The sequence below is a fragment of the Saimiri boliviensis genome, chromosome 11 (genome assembly GCF_048565385.1).
Source record: "Saimiri boliviensis isolate mSaiBol1 chromosome 11, mSaiBol1.pri, whole genome shotgun sequence".
NCBI lineage: Eukaryota > Metazoa > Chordata > Mammalia > Primates > Cebidae > Saimiri > Saimiri boliviensis.
The window spans coordinates 26,152,501-26,176,890 of record NC_133459.1 but is presented as its reverse complement, the minus strand read 5'-3'; the positions used below and the strand labels follow the sequence as shown (position 1 = coordinate 26,176,890).

The 24,390-nt window shown below is 43.9% G+C and overlaps 1 protein-coding gene and 1 non-coding gene across 2 annotated transcripts; both read right to left on the bottom strand.

Moving 5' to 3' along the window:
* Positions 1 to 1,636: 1,636 nt before the first annotated feature.
* PPP1R8 (protein phosphatase 1 regulatory subunit 8) lies at positions 1,637 to 21,010 on the bottom strand. Its single transcript, XM_003921283.3, has 7 exons — positions 20,892 to 21,010; positions 18,966 to 19,026; positions 13,786 to 13,939; positions 10,433 to 10,653; positions 8,297 to 8,441; positions 5,183 to 5,247; positions 1,637 to 3,066 (listed from the first exon to the last, which is right to left on the bottom strand). The coding sequence occupies exons 1-7, from the start codon at positions 20,945 to 20,947 to the stop codon at positions 2,713 to 2,715; spliced, it is 1,056 nt and encodes a 351-aa protein (XP_003921332.1). The 5' UTR covers positions 20,948 to 21,010; the 3' UTR covers positions 1,637 to 2,712.
* LOC120363102 (small Cajal body-specific RNA 1) lies at positions 16,597 to 16,762 on the bottom strand. Its single transcript, XR_005578796.1, has one exon.
* Positions 21,011 to 24,390: the final 3,380 nt, after the last annotated feature.

The window sequence follows — 24,390 nt, the reverse complement described above, 5'->3', positions numbered from 1 at the left end:
TTGAGAACTGCAAAACATGTAGCCTGGGCATGGTGGCTCATGCCTGTAATCCGAGCACTTTGCAGGCCAAGGCAGGTGGATAACCTGAGGTCAGAAGTTCAAGACCTGCCTGGCCAACATGGTAAATCCCCATCTTCACAAAAAATTAGCCGGGTGTGGTGGGGGCCTGTAATCCCAGCTACTCGGGAGGCTGAGGCAGGAGAATTGCTTAAACCCAGGAGGTGGAGGTTGCGGTGAGACAAGATCATGCCATTGCACTTCAGCCTGGGTGACAGCGTGAGACTCCGTCTCAAAACAAAACTACAGAACAAACACCAAGGAGAGACAATATAACTACAGCCTTGTGAGCACAATGGTGTGCCACCCATGGACCAAGCATATCCCCTACCTTAACTCAAACTTGGATTCAGACTAGAGTTTCAATCCGGTCTTCAGTACAGGGGGATCATACGGAAGTTTATTTTGTCTCTGAGCCTCAGTTTTCTCATCTATAAACCGGGGATAAAAACAGAATTCCTCTTGGGGCTATGAGAACTAGATGACATGCTATAAATGGATACAAGGTAAGCAGGCAGGTGCTCAGTGACTGTTCACCACTACCAACAGTACCATCTTCACTAAAATGAGAGGAAGGTATTATCCTGATGAGGACACTCAGTTTTTTGGTTTTTTTTTTTTTTTTTTGAGACAGAGTTTCACTCTTGTTACCCAGGCTGGAGTGCAATGGCGTGATCTCGGCTCACCGCAACCTCCGCCTCCTGGGTTCAGGCAATTCTCCTGCCTCAGCCTCCTGAGTAGCTGGGACTACAGGCATGTGACACCATGCCCAGCTAATTTTTTTTGTATTTTTAGTAGAGACGGGGTTTCACCATGTTGACCAGGATGGTCTCAATCTCGTGATCCACCCGCCTCGGCCTCCCAAAGTGCTGGGATTACAGGCGTGAGCCACCGCGCCCGGCCCATTTTGTTTTTTTCGCCCTCTCAACCCAGCTTTTCCCGACTACGGGAAGAACTGGGTAGAGAAGGCCAAGGACACTCATTTTTGTAGGACCTGTGGCGAAGTCAACTCTGCACAGCTGATGTTATGGATTTCTGTTCTTCAGAAGGCTGCTTCTGCTGTGAGTCTGCACTTGACTCAAGTGATCTGGAACCTGGTTGGCATCTTCATCCCAAAGCCACATGTAAGTCCCACACACAGTGTACTTACTGCAAATGAGATTCTGTATGTAGACATAACCCTTCAATTCAAATTCTTAATGAAATTCCTCCTAAATATACTCACCTTTAGCTTCCGTTTGCTCCCGTGTCACCAAGCTATGGCTCAAATGCAGAGCTCCAACTGCAGGGTGGGTGATGGGGCTTACACCAATGCCCTAAAGCCCAGTCTTATGGGCTTGATGAGGTCTCCTGGTGAAGGGCACCAAGCACCTCTGAACCCACGCTGGTTTGTGATGCTTCGGTCTGGGGACTAGAATCTCTTATTAGAATTTCCACACTCATCAGGGAGCATCTTTATTTGTAATAGAATGGGGATGGTGCATCACTTCTTAAGCTCAGTGGCTGTGCCTTTAGCAAACATTCCCCTACAACAGTGGCAATCAGTCACTGCAAGACAAATTCACAGACTGCACCCAAATGACAAAAGTTACGTTTAATTTACAATGTAATAAAGGTTACAGGTAAAAAGCTACACATAAAGCATGAAAAGGCCTATTACACAAATGTACAAATCTCTGTACAAAGCTCGTATCAGTGTTTCCTAACTTCGTCTCCTGTGTTTGTTTGCCAGCTCTAGGAACTCTGAATAACGAGAGCTCTCAATCGAGGGGGGAAAAGAGCCTCCAAACCGACACCTAAAAAGTCCTCTTAGAGACAGCAGTTACTTGCAAAAAAATCTTTTCCTTTTTAATTTGAATTACCCCAACTAGTCATACCCTTTGAAAATTGCCTTCATAACACACTAAAAAATAATGCCTTAGAAGACAGTACTCTGGAATTAAATAAGAAAACTTCAGCAACTGGAGTGCTCAGGTTTGACAAGTATAACAGGTGAAGTTCAAACAATACTGTAAGTTAACACTATAAACCTGTGTCTATGGCACCAGTCACAGACGAAGGAAAATCGAAATGTTTTCATTCCAACAGGAAGGACAAGAGAGAAAAGCCTAACTACTGGACCTCAAAACCACTGACCCAAGGAAACATTTTTCAGTTTAAACCACAGCTTAACTGCAGAATTCTAAGCCTTCTTTTTGATCAATCTGAGATCCATGGCAACCCTTCTGCTACCTGGGACTTGCAAGGATCGTGAATATAAATTAGGCTGTTGGACCCTCAAGGCTGGTGATACTACTGTAACCTCTACAGCTCTGGATTCAACCTGAGGGCCTGGGATATGTGACTTTACATAAAAATGATCCTAGAAAGTGGGAGAAAGAAAGGAGGTAGTGGAAGGCCTAGGAAAGACCCTGGGCAGTTTACTGAAAAGGATCTAAGAAACCTTTCTCTTACACTGAAAGTGTTCTGAAGACAGGTCTTTATGGGCTATTTCAACCCCACCCCCAATTTTCATATTACATGGTTAGGATGCCAGGAGACATTCTGAAAGACGATACCGCACACATGGAAAGTTTTTCTCCCTAGTTCATTAGCCCCCCATGACCCCTCCACCCCATTCCCACCCAATCCCACCCTTCTCCATGACCAAAAATATCAAATCAGTAAGGAAGGTGTCGGCTTCTTGCCTGGCCAAGCCTCTTTTGCATATTTCTTCTTCTTGGGTTCATTTACAGCTTCAGGGTTATAGACTGCAGGGTTTGGTGCAGGGTTCATGTTCACTGCTGATGGCACAACAGGAGATAAGTCCACATCAGGGGCAAGGTTTGGATATGGCATGGGCAAGCCACCGATAAGTGCTGTCCCATGGATGCCATGAGGCTGGGAGCCTGCTTCACTGTGTGTCGGGGGCAGGCCCCCGTAGAGTCCTCCACTGAAGGCAAAGTTCTGCATGCGCCTGCTCCCTGATTCCTCCAGGCCCAGGGAGCCAGGGCCCTCCACCCGTTTCTTCTATGGTTCACAATAAGGAGAGGGGAGAGATTGGAGAGAGGAGACAAGAGGTGAGGCTCAAGAGTGGTTAGCTTTTTCTACTCTAGCCTTAGAAAAATGGCTTTGGGAAAGGTTCTTAACTTCTAGCCTGTTCTCTCTTCCACACAACCTATTTCATGGTGTTGAAATCTTATGGTTTTGAAGAGACCTTCCCAGTCATCTATGATGGTTCCCAAACCATGCTCCACAACAAAGTTTTCACCATCTTACATCAAGTCAAGGACAGTGTTGTGAGTTTTATATAAAGTAAAACATCAATTTTAATGACTATTCTTTAACCGAAAGTCATATAGCTCACTTTCTTATTTTGATATTAAAATGCCCTTTTAGGAGGATCACATGAGATCAGGTGTTTGAGACCAGCCTGGCCAACATGGCAAAACCCCGTCTCTAATAAAAATATAAAAATTAGCCAGCCTTGGTGGTGGGTGCCTGTAATCCCAGCTACTCAGAGTCTGAGGCACGAGAATCACTTGAGGCAAAGGTTGCAGTGAGCTGAGATGGTGCCACTGCACTCCAACCTGGGTGACAGAGGGAGACTCTGTCTCAAAAATAAGTAAACAAACATTTTAAGAAATGCTCTTTTAGGAAATGGAAACAATAAAAGATGGCAATACATGTTTTTCTTTTTTTTGAGGGGGAAAAAATTTGGTATCTTCATGTTTGGCGTCAAATTTTTAAACATTAATCTGAGAGCAAAACCATCCTACAGTGATGAAAATATTTACTGGCTGCCTGGGCCTGGGAATGGGCTGCTGCAATGGGTCATGAGGCAACTTTTTGGGGTGAGGGAAATCCTCTCTATCTTGATTATGGTGGTGGTTACATATTTATTTGTCAAAAGTATACACTTAAATGTGTGCATTTTTTTTTTTTTTTTTTTTTTTTGAGATGGAGTTTTGCTCCGTTACCCAGGCTGGAGTGCAATGGCACGATCTCGGCTCACTGCAACCTCCATCTCCTGGGTTCAGGCAATTCTCCTGCCTCAGCCTCCTGAGTAGCAGGGATTACAGGCACGTGCCACCATGCCCAGCTAATTTTTGTATTTTTAGTAGAGACGGGGTTTCATGTTGACCAGGATGGTCTCGATCTCTTGACCTCGTGATCCACCCGCCTCGGCCTCCCAAAGTGCTGGGATTACAGGCGTGAGCCACCGCGCCCGGCCTAAATGTGTGCATTTTATCACATGTAAATTATACCGCAATAAAATTGACATAAAACTAAAAATACCTAATTTTGTACTTTAATGACAAGAAAACATTCCAAAGAAATAACCAAAAAAGAAAAAGAAAAAGAGCTCAAGGGGCATTATGGAGTCCCACAGAAAAACATCATCTACATTTCCAGACTAGACTAAAGCTCATGAAACATCCTCCTCACTCACTTTTGGATTAAACAAAGCCTAAGCAGGAACTCTGACAGATCTTATTTGGCCTAACATATTCTAGAGACTTTTTTTTTTTTTTTAATGAAAAGTAAACTTTTCTGTATCATCACTAACCAGTATTTCCAATCACCTGAATATCTCAATTATTAACAGGGATCTTACTACTCTAATGAGAAGTTTGTTGCTCTTTGAATAGTTCTAGCTATCCGGTAGTTCTTCCACATGCTGAATGACTGGAGCATCTTTGTAACTTCTACCTCCTGGTTCTTCAACATACCTGATTTTTAAACTTAATCCACATCTGGGCTGATATTCCTAACCGTGCCATTGCCGCTCATAAAATAAAGGTATGGCAAACTATGCGGTATTGCAATAATGCATCTCTTCCACTTAATAGCTTACTTAATAGCTTACTTCCAAAAGAAAATGGGCCTCTCTCTGCACCCCTGTGGAAGATGAATTTACAGATTTACATTGCACATTGTTTACATGAAACATCAAGCTGGCTAGTTACCTACAGCCCTTCTGTGGTACTCCAGGATTCCCTAAACACAGATTTTCATTTCCACAGAATGAAAAATGGGAGAGAAACATGGTATGTATTTTAAAATTAAGCACTTACTTAACAGCAACTTATACATAAAGAGCCGATTTTAAAATAGAGTGTATGGCATTTCATGAACTTCCTACCTTGACTGGCACCACTGCAGTTTGTACCATGTTCCTGAATCGACCAACTGAGGGATCCACATCCTCTGCAAAAAGAAAAGAGGGCTGGGTTGGGTTGGTACTATACTGGGATGAATAAGGGTACTGGGCTCACTGTAAAGAAACCATCACAACAACTCATATTAAAATAATAAAATACAGTTAACACTGAGAGTGCTTTCCTGGGTGCTGGGCATTGTGCTAAATCCTCACAAAGACGCTGTGCCATAGGTACTACCACAATCAACATTTAGTAGATGAGAAAGCAAACTGAGGCTACAAGGAGTAAAGTGACTGGCCAAGTTACTCTGGTGGAAAGGACAGGAGCCAGGACTTGAGTCCAGGTAGTTGAAATAGGCCTGTGACCTACAACACTGTGCTGTGCTGCCTGCCCCAAGTTCTTTCTCATTCTGTATACTTCCCTCTTTTGAAGGGAAAGAAAAAAAGAGTAGACATTGTCCGTTCCATATTAGTGACAAAACTGGCATGTAAATAGGTCACATATCACACACCTTGCTAATGCTTATTTATTAGCAAAAAAACAGATTTTGGATTCAAAGCCAGGGCTTCAAACTGAACCTGGCCTTCTGACTTGAATGGCCTGAACTATACATAAGTAAGACTTGCACTAAAGGCTGATGCCCCATCTACACAGGTAATAAGGAACAAGATACTGTCCTGCCCTTGATGAACCCAGTTACAGAGCCAGATAGACTACAACACACAGAGGTGCTTCAAGAGAAGTGTGCACGTGTTTCTGGAGCAGAGGGGATGACTGGGCTGGATCACCAAGGATGCTGGAGTTTTCCCACTGAATGCTGAATGTGTAGAAATAGGCAGGCACAGGCCGGGCGCGGTGGCTCAAGCCTGTAATCCCAGCACTTTGGGAGGCCGAGGCAGGTGGATCACAAGGTCAAGAGATCGAGACCATCCTGGTCAACATGGTGAAACCCCGTCTCTACTAAAAATACAAAAATATTAGCTGGGCATGGTGGCACGTGCCTGTAATCCCAGCTACTCAGGAGGCTGAGGCAGGAGAATTGCCTGAACCCAGGAGGCGGAGGTTGCAGTGAGCCAAGATCACGCCATTGCACTCCAGCCTGGGTAACAAGAGTGAAACTCCATCTCAAAAAAAAAAAAAAAAAAAAAAAAAAGAAAAGAAATAGGCAGGCACCAACTTATGTACCACTACTAGACAAAACTACTCCAAGCCCCAATTAACTTAATACAGCGATAAAGAATTGTTTCCCTTGGCCGGGCGCGGTGGCTCAAGCCTGTAATCCCAGCACTTTGGGAGGCCGAGGCGGGTGGATCACGAGGTCAAGAGATCGAGACCATCCTGGTCAACACGGTGAAACCCCGTCTCTACTAAAAAAAAAAAAATACAAAAAATTAGCTGGGCATGGTGGCGCGTGCCTATAATCCCAGCTACTCAGGAGGCTGAGGCAGGAGAATTGCCTGAACTCAGGAGGCGGAGGTTGCAGTGAGCCGAGATCGCGCCATTGCACTCCAGCCTGGGTAACAAGAGCGAAACTCCGTCTCAAAAAAAAAAAAAAAGAGCACATTCTGCTATTATGCTCACCATCAATCAATCTATGATCAATGAATGAATGGCTATTCTATATGGAAGAGAAAGGAAGAAAAAATCCAAGCTCATTAAGAAAGAGACAACATCACTCTCTTTTTTTTTCCCATCCTAGAAAGGATCCCAGAGACAATGTCTCTAAAAAGGTACCCGAATCTTCTCTCACTGTCCCTCAGGTTTCAGAGTCTATGCTCTTAATCACTATGCTATACTGCTGGAATACACTTCCCTAAGAAAGCTCTAGGGCACTAATTTTCAATGAGAAAAACAGAGCAGATCAGGTCCTCACTTCCGAAAAAGGCTTAAGAAATCTGTCAGGGCAGGCGTAGTGGCTCAAGCACTTTGGAGGCCAAGGCAGGCGGATCACCTGAGGTCAGGAGTTCAAGACCAGCCTGACCAACATGGTGAAACCCCGTCTTTAAAAAAAAAAAAAAAGAAAAGAAAAGAAAAAGAAATCTGTATAGTCCAGAGGCTCCCAAATTGCTGGCTGTTGTACAAATAGGAGCTCATTAAAAATATAAATTTTGGCCAGGTATGGGGGCTTATGCTTATAATCCAGTACTTTGGGAGACTGATGCAGGAAGATTGCTTAAGCCTAGGAGTTCAAGACCCGCCTGGGCAACATGACAAAACACTGTTTCTACAAAACATACGAAAATTAGCTGAGCATGGTGGCGTGTACCTGTTGTCCCAGATACTCAGGAGACTGAGGTGGGAGGATCACCTGAGCCTGCCTGGATGGTCAAGGCTGTAGTGAGCTGTGACTGTGCCACTGCACTCTAGCCCGGGCGAAAGAATGAGATCTTGTCTCAAAAAGAAAAAGAAGAAAAACTAAAAATTATATAAATTTCTAGGTCCCACCCTGGAAACTTTTTTTGAGACAGTATCACTCTATCACCCAGGTTGAAGTGCAGTAACACGATCCAGGCTCAATGCAACCTCCACCTCCCAGGTTCAAGCGATTCTCCTGACTCAGCTTCTGGAGTAGCTAGGACTATAGGTATGTGCCACCACGCCTGGCTGATTTTTATATTTTTTTGTAGAGGCAGGATTCTGCAATGTTGGCCAGCCTGGTCTTGAAATCCTGGTCTCAAGCGATCCACCAACTTTGGCCTCCCAAAGTGCCGGAATTACAGGCATGAGCTACCACGCCTGGCTAACCACAGCTTTTTTTCTTTTTCTTTTTTTTTTCTGTTGCCCAGGCTGTGCCCAGGTTGCAGTGACAAAATTCCCGCTCACTGCAGCTTCTGCCTCCTGGGTTCAAGCAATTCTCCTGCCTCAGCCTCCCCAGTAACTGGGACTACAGGCAAGCACCATCATACTCAGCTAATTTATATATATATATTTGTAGTAGAGATGGGGTTTCACCATGTTGGCCAGTCTTGTCTTGAACTCCTGACTTCAAGTGATCCACTCTCCTTGGCCTCCCAAAGTGCTGGGATTACAGGCATGAGCCACTGTGCCCGGGCCAACCATAGCTTTTTCATCAGAATGAACTAAAGACATCTCACCTGGGTTGATGATCTCATCATCCTCACTGAATGTCACCCGTGAGTTCTTCCTCTTCCTCTTTGGTCTTTGAATGTCCAGATTTCCCTCTTCAATGGTAAGGGTAGAAATCCGCTTGTTGTGGGCAGTGTTGAACTCTGTCAGGTTCTAAACCAGGGTTCATACAGGAAAGACAGGAGTCAGTACAAAGGGAATCTGACGGAGAAAATAATACTAAATAAAGGTCAGGAAGGCATGAGGGGCTAATCTTGACTTACAAAGACAGATGAGACTCTTCTGCATTTAGAGAAGATCCATACTATCCCAAGACTACTAAAACTAACAAGTCTCAAATCTCATTAGAAAGAATGTGGAAGGAACATCCTCATTGACTAGTGGGGCAGTGATATTCAAAAGGAAGTAAAGGGCCTTGAGCTGAGAACAGGTCCATCTGTGCAAATACTTGAGTTGTGTTTTTTTTGCTGTTAAAGAAAGACTCTCATGTCTTCACGCCCAAAACAAGCTGATAATTAAAAGGAAATGTGGCTGGGAGGAACGCCAATAATTGTTTTTAAGTAACAAAAGAGATGAAAAAGGACAACTGGCTGCTTCTTTCCCAGTAGCTTTCTCCTTTAAAATTAAAGAGACTGGTAATGCCCTTAATTTTTGGCGTTAATATGTTGTCATTCCCCATCGTGTGTCTGGCCCTAGTTCTATTGATAACTATCTCAATAATTAACTTGGCCTTAGCAGTGTTGCTTGCCTCTTCCCAATCCATTGAAATCCATGCTGTCTGACATTCTGGTACAAAACACCAGTTTCAGATATTCTAAATGTCTTAAGAATGAATATCCAGGGAGCACCTAACACGCTGAACTAAAAGTCATGGAAGCACAGAAGCAGCCTGGATAGAGGCAGCCTGAAGGGAAAATGGGCAACGGTGACTGCCAGCAAGGTCCCTGGCTATGAAGCCACTTCTTCACAAGAAAACGACTTCTAAATGGTACAATTTCTATTGTGCTTTTCTTCCTAAGAGCTGAGAAACTGCTCTGATGTACAGGAATAGTAAATGCATGTGGGTGGTTAAGTACATGACTGCATTTGGTCTACCTGAACAGACCAGTCACACCAGTGCAGTGACAGACATGTGAAGGTATAGCCACACCACAAACTACTGGGGTCAGCCTCAAAAAAGGAAAACTTCTAGCACCTAAAAATTATATCTTATAAAATTCATGGCCTTGAGGACAGCAAGACCCATAAGAACAAAAGCAGTCTGGCTCTATTCAGAAGATTCCTGGGCTATTCAGATAGCACCAAAAAAAGTTACATAAATGAATGAAAGTGTCAGTCTCTCTAAGCCAGTGCTGTCTGACAGAACTTTCTGTGAGGATAAAAACATTCTCTCTTTGCACTATCCAGTATGGCAGCCACTAGCCATATGTGACTACATAATACTTGAAATATTGTTAGTGGCTACCACATTGGACAGTATTAACTCTAAGCAGTTAGGGGACAGAGAAATGTAACTTCTAGTCTTAGCTTCTAATAGCCAGTCAAGGTGCACAAAACAGCTCAAGGGGTCTAGTGGCTGGGACACAGGGACCCAGTCTGCTTGGTTGTTTTTTTTTTTTTTTTTGAGAGATGGGAGTCTTGCTCTGTTGTCCAGGCTGGAGTGCAGTGGTGCGATCTCCACTCACTGCAATCTCTGCCTCCCAGGTTCAAGCAATTCTCCTGCCTCAGCCTCCCAAGTAGCTGTGACTACAAGCATGCACTGGCATGCCTGGCTAATTTTTTTTTTTTTTTTGTATTTTAGTAGAGAAGAGGTTTCACCGTGTTGCCCAGGCTGGTCTCAAACTCCTGAGCTCAGGCAATCCACCTGCCCCAGCCTCCCAAAATGCTGGGATTACAGGCGTGAGCCACCGCGCCCAGCCAGACCCCGCCTCTTTGTTAGGCCTGGTGAGACGTAATCAAATCCACACAATGTGACTCTCTGAGAAGTGTCACAACTGGCCACACAATATTGCCAAAGGCCCATTACTGGACTCAACAGAACCTCCTGCTGCTAAGTCACTGGCATTTCCAGCTATACAGAACAGCTATATATGGCAAAAACCAGGGTCCCAAAAGATAAGACAATGACATAAACAGGAAATTACATCAAGCTCAGTTTCCTCCTCTGGAAGCCCCAGTAAGCCCTTGAGTTCATCATCCTCTCCACCCATCTTCTCGTCTCCTTTCACAGCTGATGGCAATGTCTGAGGCTTCTCGCGCAGAGTGTATGCCCTTGTGGATGCACCAAATGAGACCGTAGAATCGATAGGAATTTGCTGAGGCTTGTGAGGTTCCAACCGAATATGACCCAAGAAAGTGCCGTGTGCTGGGAATAACCAAATCAGAAACGTAAGGGAAAACAAAAACAACCTGAGTTTTAGAAGGGAGAATATGATCGCCAACCCTCTTAATCAGGTCAGCTTCCCCCTAGCACATCAGTTTCGTTCTTTTGTCTGTTTTCAATTTATTTTTAAAATGCCATATTCAGGATTATGGTCAGAAAACTCAAGCATTTTAAAAAATGAAAATAGCACTGGGTCCACTACATCCATCATGTGTTACAGCGAGAAGGAAACTCCTTCACTGAGCCTTGAATCTCTTTAGTGGGTTTCTTATATCCCCAGACTTGTTTTTCCCCCAAATAACAAATAGCACGGCCCGTTCTCTGTTGCCATACAGGAGGGTCAAATAAGAATGATTCCAACCCATTGGAAGCCATACCTCCCAAAGCAGGAGCTTGGCATCACTGTAGTTTTCCCTCTCCAGCCCCAAGTCAAGGAACATAAAAATTGCTGGCCTGGTACCAGTTATGTTTAGGTTTTCCCCAGGACAAGGGCGAGCTTGACTGAAACATGTGCAGTATCAATGCTAAAGCAAGCCAAAATCCTACTAGAGATTCTGAATATCTTCCCCTGCTGGCATTCTTGCATAATATGAAATGGGAGAGAAAAGATAAGTATTTATGAGACAAAGCTCTCCAAGTCCCTTACATAAGCAGATTAGGGTGATGTGTGAGTGTGTGTTTCTGTGTGTGTTAGTAGGAGAGTGATGGAGTCCAACATGGTATGCCCAGGAAGCAGGACCCTTTACATTTTTTTTTTTGTTTGAGACAGAGTTCCGCTCTTGTTACCCAGGCTGGAGTGCAATGGCTCGATCTCGGCTCACTGCAACCTCCGCCTCCTGGGTTCAAGCAATTCTCCTGCCTCAGCCTCCCGAGTAGCTGGGACTACAGGCACTCACCACCATGCCCAGCTAATTTTTGTATTTTTAGTAGAGACAGGGTTTCACCATGTTGACCAGGATGGTCTCGATCTCTTGACCTCATGATCCACCCGCCTCGGCCTCCCAAAGTGCTGGGATTATAGGCGTGAGCCACCGCGCCCGGCCAGGACCCTTTACATTTTACACTGTATTCACACATGGGCAAAATGAACAAACTTCAGGGCCCCAGGCAGTTAGATCTCAACTGCACTCCTGTGGATTGTCTTAGGCGAAGCTTAAACTCTTATTAATTAGAGTATGCTTATGGAATTATTTGATTTTTATTTTTTTGGGAGAGGACTTGCTCTGTCACCCAGACTGGAGTACAGTGGTATGATCATGGCTTCCTGCAACTTCCACCTCCTGGGCTCAAATGATCCTCCCACTTCAGTCTCCCAAGCAGCTGGGACCATAGCGCATGCCACAATGTGGGACTAATTTTTTCTATTTTTTGTAGAGATGGGGGTCTCATTATGTTGCTCATACTGGTCTTGAACTCCTGGGCTTGAGAGATCCACCAACATCGGCCTCCCAAAGTGCTAGGATTACAGGTATAAGCACTGCACCTGGCCTTCTTACGGAATTAATACTTGGTATTATTCATAGTCGAAGCAAAACGGAGCTGGGATAAAGAGACAGAATAATTAAATTTTCCTCAAGACAAGCATTCTTAAAATGCTCTGCATTTGGAGGCCAAGGCAGGTGGATCACCTGGGGTTGGGAGTTCAAGACCAGCCTGACCAACATGGTGAAACCCCATCTTAAAAAAAAAAAAAAGCCCTACATTGCTGCTCTATTACATTAATGGAGCTACTCATGGCTTCTGCTTAAACTGAATCACAATTTATTATGGTTCTATAAACACTTGGAACACACATGGTCCCTAGTGCCTGGGTGCCTTTTGTTGTTTTTTTTTTTTTTTGAGACAGAATCTCACTGTATCACTCAGGCTGGAATGCAGTGGCGCAATCTTGGCTCACTAAAACCTTTGCCTCCTGATTCTTCTGCCTCAGTCTCCTGAGCAGCTGGGATTACAAGCACCCACTGCCACACCCAGCTAATTTTTGTATTTTTGGTCAAGGTGGCGTTTCACCATATTGGCCAGGCTGGTCTCAAACTCCTGGCCTCAAATGATTCGCCCACCTCGGCCTCCCAAAGTGATCAAAGTGATGGGACTACAGGAATAAGCCACTGCAACCGCGTTTTTTTTTTTTTTTTTTTTTTTTTGAGATGGAGTTTCACTCTTGTTACCCACAGGCTGGAGTGCAATGGCACGATCTTGGCTCACCACAACCTCCGCCTCCTGGGTTCAGGCAATTCTCCTGCCTCAGCCTCCTGAGTAGCTGGGATTACAGGCAACGCACCACCATGCCCAGCTAATTTTTTTTGTATTTTTAGTAGAGATGGGGTTTCACCAGGTTGACCAGGATGGTCTCGATCTCTTGACCTCGTGATCCACCCGCCTGGCCTCCCAAAGTGCTGGGATTATAGGCGTGAGCCAACGCGCCCGGCCCTTTTTTTTTTTTTTTTTGAGACAGAGTTTTGCTCTTGTTACCCAGGCTGGAGTGCAATGGCGTCATCTCGGCTCACCGCAACCTCCGCCTCCTGGGTTCAGGCAATTCTCCTGCCTCAGCCTCCTGAGTAGCTGAGATTACAGGCACTTGCCACCATGCCCAGCTAATTTTTTGTATTTTTAGTAGAGACGGGGTTTTACCATATTGACCAGGATTGTCTTGATCTCTTGACCTCGTGATCCACCCGCCTCGGCCTCCCAAAGTGCTGGGATTACAGGCGTGAGCCACCGCGCCCGGCTTTTTGTTTGTTTTAAAAGAGATGGGGTCTTTTTCTGTCGTCCAGACTGGAGTGCAGTGGAGTGATCATAGCTCACTGCAGCCTTGAAATCGTTGGCTCAAGTGATCCTCCCACCTTAGCTTCCCGAGTAGCTACAAGTGTGTGCTACCATATCCAGCTCATATGTGCTTATTGATTCCTCCAGAACGGTGCTCCTCAAAGCCCTCTTCTCTCCACAGTCAGTAATCAATTATCTCAGGAAAATGGAAAAATCAGAGAAATAGAGAAGGGTGGGTTTAAAAACCAAACATTAACTTTTCCCGTAAAACATGATTTCCAAACTAAAGAACCCAAACAGCATCATACTGCCCAAAGGTAACATGTGAATTGGGAGGGAATTACTTACTACTGTTGAGATCTATCAGGAAAACTCTCTTCAGATGCTTGTGGTAGACAAGTGCAGCATGGACTCGAGAGCAAGACTGGTGGTCAATGGTAAAGTCACACAAATCAGGGTTTCTCCCAAATAAGTAATACTTCTTCTCATCAATAATCAGTTTCTAAATAAATATTAAATTAAATATTACTTGAATCTTGTTTCAACAGCATTTACTAAAAACTGTTCCAATCAAATAAGGAGAGAATCTTGAATAGATAAAATTCCCTTCCATCAGATTGATTTGAGTAATAACTCCATTTCCTTGCATCAAAAAACAAAAAAATCCTTTCCAAGGAGAAAAAAATATCTCCCATTATTCTTCAACATAAAGAGCTCAGAAAAATTTACTAAAATAACATTTTTTTTTTTTTTTTTGGAGAATGGATGGTAATTCATCTCCCCAACATAGTGTTCAATTGTCTAGTTTTGGTATGAAAATATTTTTTTTCTTTCCTTTTTTTTTTTTTTTGAGATGGAGTCTCACTCTGTTGCCCAGGCTGGAGTGCAGTGGCATGATCTCAGCTCACTGCAGCCTCCACCTCCCAGGTTTAAGCAGTTCTCCCACCTCAGCCTCCTGAGTAGTTGAGATTACAGATGCCCACCACCACACCCAGCTAATTTTTTTTTTTTTCCAAGACAGAGTTTCGCTCTTGTTACCCAGGCTGGAGTGCAATGGAGCGATCTCGGCTCACCGCAACCTCCACCTCCTGGGTTCAGGCAATTCTCCTGCCTCAGCCTCCTGAGTAGCTGGGATTACAGGCATGCGCCACGATGCCCAGCTAATTTTTTGCATTTTTAGTAGAGATGAGGTTTCACCATGTTGACCAGAGTAGTCTTGAACTCCTGACCTCAGGTGATCAGCCAGCCTCTGCCTCCCAAAGTGCTGGATTACAGGTATACGCCACCGTGTCTGGCCTCAGCTGAATTTAGCTTTATAAAGAAGTCATTACACCTGTCCATGTATTTCTTTTAATCCTGGATCAGTAATGCCTTTGCGACAGGATTATAAACTGGACTGTTACAGATGAAAGACTCTAGATGAATTATTACTAACACTTCTTCCAGGGCTAGTGGTCTAGTGAGCACTTGAGGAATAACTCTCATTCAGGTATGCTGTGTTTTTCCTTTAAACACGAGGTTTCATTAAACTCTAGTTCACATTTCACACTATACTCCTAAAATCCCTGAGAAAATATAGCACAAAGCTGAGTAGAGTATAGTCAAGTTAGTACTAGGTTGGTAATCAAGAAGCTTGTATTTCATTCCTGGCTAAGTCCTTTAACTCACAACGGGCTACTATTCTCCCCTTACAAAACCAAAGGATACACCTCATGCAAGCACACTTTCAGCACTGACAAGAGTAACAACCGCTAGGTGCTTCTACACCACACACTATGCTGTGAGTTTTACGTTATGTTATTTCATCCTCACAACCACCCTATGAGGTGGGTAATATTATTCTTTTCCTATTTTTATAAATGACAAAATTGAGGCATAAAGTAATTAACATATACTCGGGTTCACACAGCTAGATACTTGTGGGCTGGGTTAGAAATTCAGATTTGTCTAGCTTCAGAGTCTAAGCTGTTTTAACCACTACATTACATATTTTCTTCATTCTACTTACATCAAAAGATGCACCATATGGCAAGGAATATTTTAAGGAGTGAATAAGCACTGTGGGTCACACTCTCTTCCTTAAAACAATCACTTAGACAGTTTCTTTGAAGCTCAGCCTTAAGGTTCAATTAATTCAAGCTAGCTTGGATATGTGGGTCACCTCTGGGAAACCCTGTCTGGCAGCAATCATCTGCTGCTGGTAAAGCTTGTGCTGGGCCCATACTACTATGGAGAATCAAGATTCAACAACAGCCTGACAGCTCAGTCAGTTACCTTCATGTTTGCTTTGACTCAAGTTTCTTCAGTTAAAAATAAAGGCATTATTTCATGATTAAGAGAGAGCCCTGGAATTTCAACATCTTGTTCTCTCTAGGTAGTATCTATTCGGGCTGAATCTCATTGCATTTCTCATTCATATTTATATGCACAAGGATTATGCTGTCACAAACTTAAATTTGCTAACCACAGTACTCACAGATTGGTCTGAAGGAACATGAAAGAACACCAGCTCTTGGGTTCGAAAATAACAATGACTAAATTTCTATGAATCTAGGGTGCCAGTAGACTATACCAGAGATTTAGGAATTTCTCTTTTGAGAGAGAGAAAAAAAAAAAGAGGATCGCCAAATTAAATGTACACATTCAGTATTAAACGCACCCCAATTACAGAAATGTTAAAATGTAAGAAATTCTTTTTTCTTTTTTTTGAGATGGAGTCTCACTCTGTAGCCAGGCTGGAGTGCAGTGGTGCGATCTCTGCTCACTGCAACCTCTGCCTCCTGGGTTCAAGTGATTCTCCTGCCTCAGCCTCCTGAGTAGCTGGAATTACAAGCGTTTGCCACTGCGCCTGGCTAATTTTTGTATTTTTAGTAGAGACTGGGTTTTGCCATGTTGGCCAGGCTGGTCTTGAACTCCTGACCTCAGGTGATCTGCCTGCCTCAGCCTCCCAAAGTGCTGGGAGGTCAGGCATGAGCCGCTACTGCATCTGGCCAAAATGTACAGAATTTTAAGAGAAAACAGTATATCTTAGAACAAAGGAAATGTATTAGATTTTGAACAATACGCTGCTTCTGTCTAAGTGAATGAAATAACACACTGGTCTTTCAACAGTCAGTAAAGCCATAGCTTCTTGAATAGCTATGGCCAGTACCACTATCCAGTTGTGCCTCTGAGTTATAACTCAGAATGTATCTTTACACACTGGGCTTAAAAGACTCATGGCTTTTGTTTTAATATTGCACTTCTTGAACCCAGCTATCACAACACATCACAAGCCTTTGACACAAGGCTAGGATATAGACAGCTCGGTTAGTATCAAGTGCTGATCAAGTTTAAATCTAAAAATAGGCACATCTCAGGTCTATACCTCTCAAGAATAATACAGTGATGTCTAAGGATTTTAACTTGACAACTTTGTGGCAACTAAGCACACTTAATAACTCCCAAAGAGAACATTATCAGCTAATAGAAATCAATGATCAGGGGAGTGTCTGGCAAGTTAAGACTGTTTTGAAAATATAATATCAATTATTTCATAAGGGAATGTGATGTTATCATTAAGACTAGGCATCTCTGTTTTTTCCTGTTGTGAACTAAAGATTTACTAAATTCTAGTAACAAAAACGCATCCCTATATGTCTTCAATCTTTGTGCTATTTAGCAACAGACATTTTGTATCTGTGGAACAATCTATAATAAAAAAGGTTTTACAGATATTTTAGCTAAATTATTTCTGTGAATAATCTTGAGGTTTTAAATCTTTAAGACAGAAGAACCCATGACAAAGGAGCTCTATGTGACTGGCTGAGGCCATGATGTATTAGTAACAGGAAAAATCATTAAAACTCCTGCATGCCTTAAAACTTTGCAAAATACCTGGTTATCTCTACAACATCCCGTAAGTGACAAGAATATATTTACAGAGTAACCTTCAAAAGATCTCAGACAGCTTTTCAATCTAGCAACCACAGAATTACAACATTTTTATTAAATGTCAAAAAACCACAATGAAAAACCTACATTCAATAATGGGACCTTGAACCTAAATTCTAGCTGAACAAACGAATATAATATTGGTCTAGTACAGAAAGACTCACGGCTCCATGGTCATAGTGGGCTCAATATCCATTTCTTAGTAAATAAATAATACCATAAGGATTATGAAAAATTTATGCAAACTAATAGCTAATAAAAAATCATGTTCTCGGCCGGGCGCAGTGGCTCAAGCCTGTAATCCCAGCACTTTGGGAGGCCGAGGCGGGTGGATCACGAGGTCAAGAGATCGAGACCATCCTGGTCAACATGGTGAAACCCCGTCTCTACTAAAGATACAAAAAATTAGCTGGGCATGGTGGCACGAGCCTGTAATCCCAGCTACTCAGGAGACTGAGGCAGGAGAATTGCTTGAACCCAGGAGGCAGAGGTTGCGGTGAGCCGAGATCACGCCATTGCACTCCAGCCTGGGTAACAAGAGCGAAACTCTATCTCCAAAAAAAAAAAAAAAAAAAAATCATGTTCTCTTGAAGTCCTATGTAGTGTTCTCTCTAGAGACTTGTATAAAAGCTGGAATTCTAAACTTTTATAGTACTTATCTCAAATATAATTATGTAAGTTTTTGGTATGATTCTCTCTCTCCCACTCGATGACTTGAGGAGAGAAATCATGTTGGTTTTGCTCACTGCTACAATCTGTATGCCAAGCACAGTAACTGGCACATAGTAAACACTCAATACATGCTTTGAAAGAATCAATGAATGAATTTCACCACAATTCCATTATCTTTTTGAGTAAGTGTCTTAGTTTACCATACTTCTTATAAGGAGTTGAGCCTGAATCTCTTAAAATTAACTTAGAAGTTAAACAATATATATATCATTCACTTTCTTCAGTTATTGCATACCTTGCACGGTCTACACAACTCCATGTACTCAGGGAGAGGGAATTAATCAAGCTAACAGAGCTTCCAGTTTGACTAGGGCCCACAGGACCCATGACCTATTAAAACCCTTCATTTGGAGAGAAGTCACAAAAAATTAAGTGTCCGTGGTAGATATAAGCTTTAAATGTCTTATGTCACCATGTGCTTTTAACAACAACAAAAAAAGAGAAAGCAAGAAAGCAGCAGCTGGGCACAGTGGCTAAAGGCCAGACGTGGTGGTTCACGCCTGTAATCCCTGCACTTTGGGCAGATCACGAGGTCAGGAGTTCGAGACCAGCCTGGCCAACGTGGTGAAACCCCGTCTCTACTAAAATACAAAAAATCAGCCAGGTGTGGTAGCGGGCACCTGTAGTCCCAGCTACTCGGGAGGCTGAGGCAGGAGAATCACTTGAACCTGGTAGGTGGAGGTTTCAGTGAGCTGAGATCACACCACTGCACTCCAGCCTGGCGACAGAGCGAGACTCCTTTCAAAAAGAAAAAAGAAAGAAAGTGCCATTGCTGAAAAACAAAGCGCAGGAGAGGGAGTGCAAAAGTGAGTCACTGGCAAAAATTTTTTGTGAGGTGGGCAAAAAGACATGTATTTCCATACCTCAATTAGTTTGTCTCCTTTGACTACATCCAGATGTAAACCAGGAGGGGGCTTACCTGCCCTGAAAAATAAAAATAGAAAAAAGCATTTTCAGGATGAGTTTATAAATGCTATGTACAATCATTGTCCCATTCAACATTGCAGCTCTCCTACCAGCCTATAATTAGTTCATGTTCAAGCAGAAATGTCATCCACTTCACTGTTATTACAGCTCCATTCTACGTTTGACACTTACTTCCCTAGTGATTCGACTAGTCTGAAACAGATTTTAGTGGATCTGTATTTAGAGCAGCACCAAGAAACCTATATTTTGACACTGGATCTTCAACTCAGAGAAAGAGCTGCATAGAGAGCGCAAGTACGATAGCTGGGGTGGTCTGGTCACCCGGAGTTTGAATCTGAAATTTACCCCTACTCCAATATCATATAAAGGTCGAATAAACTAGTTGTTATTTTAGGCTTATCAAGATTAGTCTCATCACAGAGTAAGCAAAGAGCACTCTCCTGGGCAATGAGACCAAATCAGAGGTGCATAATTATGGAACTAGGGCAATTCAAAATCATGCCCCATGAAACAAGGTACCAAATGAATATGTTCCCTTTGAACAGGTCTTTCTACAACAGCATGATTAAAGAAACTTTCCTCTATACTCCCATAGCCATACCATTCAAGGCAGATTCACATATGTCAAAGCACCTGACAGTGCCTGGTACCTACCAGACCCTAAGGAAATGGCAGGTGATCTCAGTGTTTTCTATGTTTGCTGTCTTGGCCCAAATTTGAAATCAATACAGCGAGGGATCAAAATGGATATAGAATTTGTAGACTGAAGAAACCAAGTATTATAAAGGTGCAAAGGAATCCAGAAAATAGCCACACATTCGCTTGCTTTTTGGGTTTGCTAATTTGAGGTTAGAAAAAAGAATCACCTCACTAGAACCTCTTTGCACATGAACAAACGTATCCTTGTCTAACTGAAGATGCAGCATAGTCATCTCACAATCCTGCCCCAAACTCCTATGGAAAGGACAATGCACTGGACAAAAGGCCATTTTGTTTTAAAAAATAAAATAAAATAAAATTAAGAAGAATGTTACATCCAAAATATGCTTTCTAAATGCCTACTATGTGACTGACTCAGGCCTAGGAGCTGGGAATACAAAGATACAGTCTTTGCCCTTGAGGATGGCAATGTAACGGAGACAGAGACAAGTAACATCAACAGTACACTGCGATGAGCTACAGCAGAAAAAGCTCTTAATTCAGACGCGTTTCTTTGTGAGGTAATTCATATTTATTCAACTTGTACCCTAGTCAAAGACCAAATTAAATTATTTCACTATTTCCAAGAACTTTCGAAGGGATAAAAAGGGTTCATTCCAACCATTACTAATGCCTATTCGTGCCACAGATTGGGAGCTCCCTGAGGGCAGGGATGGCTCTAACCTACCCTCATGTTCTCTGTGGCAGACAGACAAGTGCTGCACGAGGGACGCTGCAACCACAGAGGGATGCGTGGCTCAGAAGTAGGGTTGGGGCCGGGGCTGGCTCGAGCGCGCTCGGGACGTACAGGAAGGGGCCAGGTACGATGCTCCACGAGAGCACCAGGCACTCAGTCAGGAGTTGGGCGCAAGTTCGGGCCAAGGCCTCGAAGCTCCCCGGCTACCGGCTAATCGCTCAAAGGAGCTGCTTAAGTGAGCACCTTTGTGCCCCCAACCCCGGGTTTCTTCAGTTCCTGGGCCTGGGCTCCAGGCTCTCGGTTCCTCCACACGTCTCCCGGCCCGGTGCAGCGAACAGTTTTTCCTCAACCATTCCAGGTTTTCTGAGCCATTTGGCTCGCCGCGGAAAAGCAAAAAAAGAGCCGCCCTTCCAGCCCAGGCTAGCTCCAGCCAGGCCACTCTAGCCCTGGCCGCCCCGCCACTCACCAGGTTGGGCAGTCGAACAGCGGGAGGCTGGAGCCGGAGTTCGCGGCTGCCGCCATCTTGCGTCTCCCCCTCCCATTTGGCGGGCCCGAAGCACGCCGGGAAACTGGAAGACCGAGCGGGGGGAAAAGCAGCATCCCAGCAGCCTGTGCGTACGCGTGCTCACGCACGCACGGACGTAGCGGGGAGGTGCTTCTAGTGGGGACAGAATAAATTTTGGCTTTTTTTTTTTTTTTTTTTTTTTTTCCTTTTCAGCGTTTGAGCAAGTTGGACGTCTCTGGAAGTCTCCGGTGGTTAGGGTTTTCCTTGGCCAGGAGGTGTCAAAGGAAAAGGGGCTTTGTAGGGAGGGGAGGCAGTCTCCTCCCGACGTCCTCCTGTAAATGCTTCTGGGCTCTAAAATCTTGGAACTAAGCCGGGCGCGATGGCTTACGCGTGTAACCAGCACTTTGGGAGGCTGGGGCTGGCGGATCGCTTCAGATCAGGGGTTTGAGACCAGCCTGGACAACATGGCGAATCCCCATCTCTACTAAAAGTACAAAAATTAGTAGGGCGTGGTGGCGGGTTCCTGTAATCTCAGCTACTCTGGAGCCTGAAGCAGGAGAATCGCTTGAACCCAGGTGGCGGAGGTTGCAGTGAGCCAAGATCGCGCCATTACACTCTAGCTTGTGCAACACAGTGAGACTCCGTCTCAAAAAAAAAAAAAAAAAAAATCTGGGTACTACATTCTCCTCTAGCGTTCAGGTGAAGACCTTCAGCTTTAGCCGGGCACAGTGGCTCACGCCTGTAATCCCAGCACTTTGGGAGGCCGAGGCGGGCGGATCACCTAAGTCAGGAGTTCGAGACCAGCCTGACCAAGACCAACATGGTGAAACCCCGTATTTGTAAAAAAAAAAAAAAAAAAAAAAAAAATTAAAATTAAAATTTAAAAAGTGTATATAAAAAACAACCTTCAGCCTTTTGCCCTCAAAGCAGAGAAGCTAAAGGGCAAAACTCGGAGATTGGAGTGATTACTTATTGTTTCTCCTCATCTAACCCTTCTCCAAAAAGTGGCACCCTACTCGCTTTTTCCAATCCACGTCTAGGCCTGTAGATTATCAGGGAATCTGCATTAGGGGTTACCTGGTCTGTTTATGAAAACTCTGGACAAGCTGGAGCCAGGAGCGGGCAGGTCCAGTCAGAAAGCAGGGGTCCAAGTCATCACTGTGCTTGGCTAAAGTGGTTTTTTTTTTTTTTTTTTTTTTGAGACGGAGTTTCCGCTCTTGTTACCCAGGCTGGAGTGCAATGGCGCGATCCCGGCTCACCGCAACCTCCGCCTCCTGGGTTCAGGCGATTCTCCTGCCTCAGCCTCCTGAGTAGCTGGGATTACAGGCACGCGCCACCATGCCCAGCTAATTTTTTGTATTTTTAGTAGAGACGGGGTTTCACCATGTTGACGAGGATGGTCTCGATCTCTTGACCTCGTGATCCACCCGTCTTGGCCTCCCAAAGTGCTGGGATTATAGGCGTGAGCCACCGCGCCCGGCCTTTTTTGTTGTTGTTGTTGTTGTTGAGATAGAGTCTCGCTCTGTCGCCCAGATGAGTGCAGTGGTGTGATCTCGGCTCACTGCAACCTCCATCTCCCGGGTTCAAGCATTTCTCCTGCCTCAGCCTCCCTTGTAGCTGGGATTACAGGTGCGCGTCACCACGCCCAGCTAATTTTTGTATTTTTAGTAGAGACGGGGTTTTGCCATGTTAGCCAGGCTGGTCTTGAACGCCTGACCTCGTGATCTGTCCACCTTAGCCTCCCAAAGTGCTGGGATTACAGGCGTGAGCCACCGTCCCAGGCTGGTTGATTTTTTTCAAAAAAGTAATTTTTTGCTTTTGGTTGTAGTGCAAGGAAGCATTAGGATCACTGGCTTGCCTTAGATCACCAGCTGGCTGAAAGAGTTCATAGTAGAGCCTCTGATTGTAATGGCATTGTCTATTGAGCACTTATCTGGGCAAATATGTATTTTATATGGATCATCTCGTTTAATCCTGACAACACTCTTGAGTTAGGTATTACAATTTCAGAGGAGAGGCTCAGAGAGATTGAGTTGCCCAGCTTAACCCTACAAGTGGTGAGTGGGATCCAAACCTAAACCTATATGATGCCAAAGGCCATGCTCACGAGCCATTATTCTCTCTCACACTGTGATGTTGGTGTAATTATATTTATTATTGGCATGCAACTGATGGCCCTCTTTTTTACTTTTGTAGACGACTTGGGAGGATTATCTGACCAGTTTTTCCTTTTTTAAAGAAACCAATTTCAAAGCTGCTGTTCACCCAGAAAAAGGCACTGCTCAGCAAGTTAAGGACTCTATGATGAAAGTAGTTCTTTTCTTGCTTCCATGCTACTGCTTCCATGTTACTGATAAAAGTAGAAAATCAGCCTGTTCAAAAGATTTTTGCCCTTGATGAAGGCTCTAGGCCTCAATATTTAACTGCAATATAACTTACAAGGAGCAAGACGAACAAAAAAATAACTGCAATATAACATTAACTTGGATTTTAAGATTAACAGCTCTTAGGTAGATTGAAGGAACAGTTTTTCCTCTGGTCTTTAAAGCACAATAAACTTAGGAAGGATGGCAACTGATCAGATCACTTATTAAATGGTCTGTTAATATCCTCCTTTTCAGCCTTGTGATTCCAAAGTAAGACTAGGCTGATTGGAATTTAAATCTAAACTGGGTTTCAAGAAAACAGAAATAATCCTATGTCCCCCTCCTTTGAACACAAGGACATGATTTTTGAGAAGGAATTAGTCCCAAAAGTTTTTGAGTCTAACAGAAAAGAACAAGATACTTTTATCTACAGAAGTTGTGTGGGCCTTTAAGGTTCTATGCTCCTTTCAAGCATAACATGGTGTTGAAGCCATATCTAGCTAGCAGTGACCTGATAGCATCTTATGTCAACTTTGTCTTTCAATTTAGCAGCTTGTGTGATCTTTCTAGTGCTGCCTATAGATCCAAGAAACCTGAAAGCTACATCTTACCCTTCTAATTCTTTACTCCTTGGCCATGTTCTGTTTCTAGCACAGCAGATATTCACACTGGCCTCTGATGTAGTGGCACTTTATGCTTAGTTACACCCCCATAAAGCAAAATGCTCTTTGGGCATCAGTGATGTCAGTATATACCAGCAAACTAGAGGGCAGCAATCTAGGTCCTTAATCTTTTTTTTTTTTTTTTTTTTTTTTTTTTTTAAGACGGAGTTTTGCTCTTATTACCCAGGCTGGAGTGCAATGGCGCCATCTCGGCTCACCGCAACCTCCACCTCCTGGGTTCAGGCAATTCTCCTGCCTCAGCCTCCTGAGTAGCTGGGATTACAGGCACACGTCACCATGCCCAACTCATTTTCTGTATTTTTAGTAGAGATGGGGTTTCCCCATGTTGACCAGGATGGTCTCGATCTCTTGACCTCGTGATCCACCCGCCTCAGCCTCCCAAAGTGCTGGGATTACAGGCTTGAGCCACCG